General features: G+C 33.3%; 1 protein-coding gene across 1 annotated transcript in view; it reads right to left on the bottom strand.

Moving 5' to 3' along the window:
• The window catches only part of LOC102677741, a 43,142-nt gene continuing 38,053 nt past the window's right edge, over positions 1-5,089 (bottom strand). Inside the window, exons 5-6 of the mRNA XM_031509255.1 lie at positions 3,865-3,930; positions 1-213 (exon numbers count right to left, since the gene is read on the bottom strand). Of these exons, the coding sequence (XP_031365115.1) occupies positions 40-213; positions 3,865-3,930 (240 nt within the window). The 3' untranslated portion in view covers positions 1-39. The remainder of the gene's footprint in view (positions 214-3,864; positions 3,931-5,089) is intronic.

Below are 5,089 nucleotides of genomic sequence, written 5' to 3'. Positions count from 1 at the left end.
TTTCTTTTTTTTTTTATTTTTTTATTTTTTTTTTTTTGCTCAGCAATGGGGACATCGGATGAGACCGTTCACGTCGCATTTCGCGCATTTCAAGGCGACGAATTCCGCGGTGAAGTCGTTGCGGTGAACGGATCTCTTGCTTCCGTTGCAAACAGGACACAGCTGCCACTGGTAACCTCCGCAGAACAGGCAGACTGTGCAGGCGTCCTCGCTCTGGAAAAAAAAAAAGATCAATGAGCGATTTTAAATTTGAGCGAATATAAATTTGTTAAAGGAATATCAGGATTTGGAATCGAGGATTTTCGTTTTTTGATGATATTTTGTTTTGTTTTCGAATTGTTTCTTTTTTTTTTTTTTTTTTTGCGACGAATGAGATATTTGTGATGCTTTAGATTTACGCGTAATTTTTGCATCGTGCCGTTCTACTTTAATTTTTAACGTGGTTTGAAGTTACATTTTTTTTTTATTAGTAAAATTTCCATATTCTACAAATTATATAAAATTACAAGAAAAGTTATGCATGCTTATGTATTCGTAATAACAATTTGTAGACACGATTTTAAAGTCAATGGCACTATTGAGAAACTGTAATCGAGTACTATAAATACTTCCGGTGATAAAACAATAGTGGGCTAACAATAGGTAAAATAATTATGGAAGGAGAGTATTTTGAACTATATTACGATAGTTGAAAATTATCTTTCATAAACAATAAGATCATACCTCACGAAATAATCGCCTGAAATTTGAATCGAAGTATGTACGTTTTCTGAATGGGTTCTAAATACGTGCATACCTTATAAATGAGAATAAATATATAAATAAGTTCAAGAATATATCCATTTTGATTAACCTTCGAAAGAATTATGGAAAAATACAGGAGGGAAATTGAACAACAGGTTCGTTGAAAAATCATCTTCGCTTTAATTTCAACTTCGTATCAACGCGATCGCAATGAGAAAGTGACGATAAAATAATCAGAGACTCGATATCCAGAAATATCATTCGTGATTCCCAGTCCCACGATTATTCGAACTAATTCCATTCACATAATATCTACATCTACTTAATGCCCACGACTTAATGGACGAATGATTGCCGGACTCAATCGTTTAACGATTATAAAATAAGCGTGACGATCCTTATTCCTGCATTAGTTTCCAGTGCACGGGATGTTGCTCAACAACGCTTTCACTTTTACTCATTTTCGATTGCATTCTTCAAACAAAAAAAAAAAAAAGAAGAAGAAGAGGAGTAATGTAGGAAACGAAATTATTTGTTCGACTTCCTTAAATTGAAACACAATTTCGAAATATTTCGCGACTTCTACCTTTTTTCCTGTAATTTTTTTTTTTCCTTACTTGTTTAATGATCGAAGCCAGGCTTTTTCTGCTAGGAATTAAAATTTTAACAAATTACTATCGGATATATTATTCAATCATATGATTATTACTTATCCGAGATTAAGAATTTCGAATAATTAATTGGTCATAATTATCTTTTTTTTGAATACTCAGAAGAGTAGTAGTATAGTTCAAGATTTTCTTTAAAGAATCAAGAAAGAGATGAGTCAAAAGAAAATGAAACCAATATCGAATCTCCATTGTTGCTAGAAACAGTCCATATTTTTCGAATCCAATCCAAAATGAAAACGGACAACAGATTGAAAATCTGGGTGGAATATCGACGTAATGATTACGTCGTAATTTCATCCATAGTTGATGACAAGATTGATATTCAATTTGTTAACGAAATAAAATCTTCTTTACGTATTAAATCTTTACGCGTTGTGTGCATGCTTATCGTGTCTAAGGAAGATCAGAATATCGATGATACATTATGCAAGTATTGCGTAAAAAGACAAGGTGAAAAAGGGTACGTCACGACGGCGTGGGTATGTCATTTAATTACAAGCCTTTCTGCACGTGAAACAAGTCGATAATTAACTTTCGTTCGGGAGAGATAAAATAATTTTACGATTTTTTTTTTTCTCGTGAAACTTTCTTCGTTTTTCCAAGGACAGGATTTAGATAATTTTCTACGTTTCTAGCGTCTTCTCGAAGCTTATTATGTTCATTGTGACGTAACGTTGCTCAAAAATTTAAGATGTTTGAAATTATTAATAGGGAGAAAATTTTGTGAAAAGGACATCAAGCTCACTCTGTTGAGTTACAAATGCTTATTTTGTGATTATCTTGCATCAAGAAGTTGGAAAGATGAGTATCGTTACGCAACTGGTTGGAATGGATTGATTAAACTGAAAGAAATGAACGATACGTTTCATGTAATTTTCGTTTTATAATCGTGATTCTTATAGGCTGTAATTAATACAAAACAATTGCTTATAAAGAAATAAAAATTTCAGAGTAACGGTTGAAGATAATTTCTCCAGTAAATAATTGGAAACCAGAAATTTCGTAACGAATAAGCGATACATCTACTCAAATCGTAAAGTTATAGATTTAACAAAACGAAATTGAACAAAACTCATTTCCATCGTGAAATCTCCACAATCTTCTATTACACATCGCAATTTCTCGAATCACAATCTCGAATATAACTCATTATTCTCGTCTCAAAGAATTTTGAATGATCAAATTCGTATTTTCTCGAATTTTCTAATTGACATTCGAAAGATTCGAATTTCAGATTTACGATATTTCGAATGAAACGAATACTTCATCGAAACTAGATTCCAAAAGACATTTTTAAACAATTTTAAAGAAAAAAATATAATTTTGTATACCTAATGATATCATTCACTCAAATCACAAAATCATAGAAACTACAATCTTCTATTACACACCGCACTCTTTATAAAATTGAAACATTCGCCTCATTTCAAAATTACCTTCAAAATTATCGAATCCAACGATCAAGTACGCAAAGTTTCTCATAATTTAATCATCAATTAACATTATTAATTAACATTCGAAGGATTAACGAAGGGACGAACGTCCTCGCGTGGATCGACGCGAACGAGGAAAAAGGAGGCATTTAAGGGCAGGGGGAGGAGGGGGAATAGAAAGAATATGAGGAGAGTGACAGTGGTTGGAAACACGGACAAAGGTGTAAACGACCTTTCCTCGCTGCAAGGTAAACCTCAATCGCACGACATCGAAATTTATGATCGTGATGGAAAAGGAAGGTGGAAGGCAGATATCGGCGGATAAAAGTGAAAGGATCGTTAACAACCTTGTGTCCGCGACGGATTACGCGCTCGCGCGTCCGCCAACACCGATCACCACGAGCTCCTTTATGGCCGCTGTATCGCGTGTATAGGACACGAACACAACTGTTCCATTCTTCTAACAGGCATAAATATCCCAAAGACACGGGGAGTTACGTGGCGAATTCTCGGAACCGGGCGCGGGATTCCTGAAGGGTCGAGTAAATTCTTCTGGACGGTCTGGGGGGATATCGACAGGATCGTCCGTAATTCTTCGCGAGGATTACACGTTCAGATTGCGGTAAATCCTCGGTGTCCGGCAGCGAATGTACGAGGAGGAAAGTGGATTCTTTCTTTTGAGTTACGTTCGCGAGGAATATTTATTACGCGAGGGTTTTTATTTAGGGAAATTTTAGGGAAACAATCTTGGAAAAATAGAATGTATCCGTGAAAGGAATTGATGTTTGATCGCTGATGATGGTATTTGGAATAGATATTTTGAGGATGGAGAGTGATTTTTATTTTCATTCGATTGATACGAATTTTTAAGTCCAAGGATTTTGGATAGGATTGGTTCGTTGATTTTGAATTAATTTGATTAATCGTAATCGAGGAAAATTGATGATTTGAATCAGTTTGAATCAGGTGTCAAATGGACTGTTAAGGAATGGACTGTTGTCCTAATTTCTAATTACCTGGTAGGGCTTAAGCATCTCTCTTAGTTCTCCAGATTCGTTGAGTCGTTCCACGGTGTCGAATCCCTGTAAAAAGAAAAAGGTTTTTTAACGAAGATCACGAGGAATCATTGTTGTAAAGTAATATTTCCATTTCTTGTTTTATTTTTTCAATTAATCCCGGAAAATGCAATTGATCAAATACGTGATAGCGATTAGTATGCATACTATATTAATGACGAAAGCTCGTATTAGCATGTATAAACAAACAGAATCTATCAAAATATTTATTACATGACTAACAGATGCGTTATAATCACTTTCGTTTTGCTGTGAATTTCCTTATTTTATGGTATTTTTATCGTTGGCCATTTACCAGTATCACGTTATCATGTACAGTGTATAATACTGACGACAGCTACTAGTAATGAACATTTTATGAAGATTTATTGTTTAAACGGTTACGCATTTGAGTGATTTTTAATGATGTTTCTTCAATTAATTTTTAAAATAAACTCTACATGTGCTCATTTTTTTTATTTTATTCGGATTTTGTCTTTTTATTTATTTATTTATTTATTTATTTATTTTAGAAAAAGTAGTTTAGTTTTCAGTGAAAGAAATTCGCAAGCAAATGTGATCTGTAAAAAACGCGTCTCAATTTTTAATTCGACTCGTGGAAATGTTTCGACATTAAACGGTGAGACGAGAACCGGTATAAAATGGAACCAACCTTCTAAAGGTTTCTGTCACGGTTGTGTTGATGATGTTTTCTAAATTTCATAACTCGAATGCTTTTAGTTTTTAATTTTCAATTGAATTAGATGTCAAAAAGATATTCGTAATTTTTAATATATAAAAAAAAAAAGAACCTAAAATTAACAAACTAAAAGTTTATTACGTAAAAAAGATTCAATAAAAGAAAAATCCAGCAATTTCTTAATCATATTTTCCACTACTAATCAAATATCTCTTCAATCGAAGAAAATACCATTTTTATCTATCGGATCAATTAACGATATAATCAACAATTCACCAACATATTACGACACTGTATACTTCATCAAACTTCTCGATCGCTATTCATTCCTAACTTAAACCCAACCCATTTCCTTTTTAAAAACCTAAACGTAGACAATCAAATCATTTGAAGAAAACTTTCAAATCCTATTTTTTTCTACCTTCACTCACATCTTCATCGCCGATCCATTATGAAAAAAAATCGATTGATGCCTTTTATCAACGT

Source organism: Apis dorsata, unplaced genomic scaffold (assembly GCF_000469605.1).
Source record: "Apis dorsata unplaced genomic scaffold, Apis dorsata 1.3 scaffold_133, whole genome shotgun sequence".
NCBI lineage: Eukaryota > Metazoa > Arthropoda > Insecta > Hymenoptera > Apidae > Apis > Apis dorsata.
The sequence above is the reverse complement of the archived record's forward strand: the minus strand, read 5'-3'. Positions and strand labels throughout refer to the sequence as shown.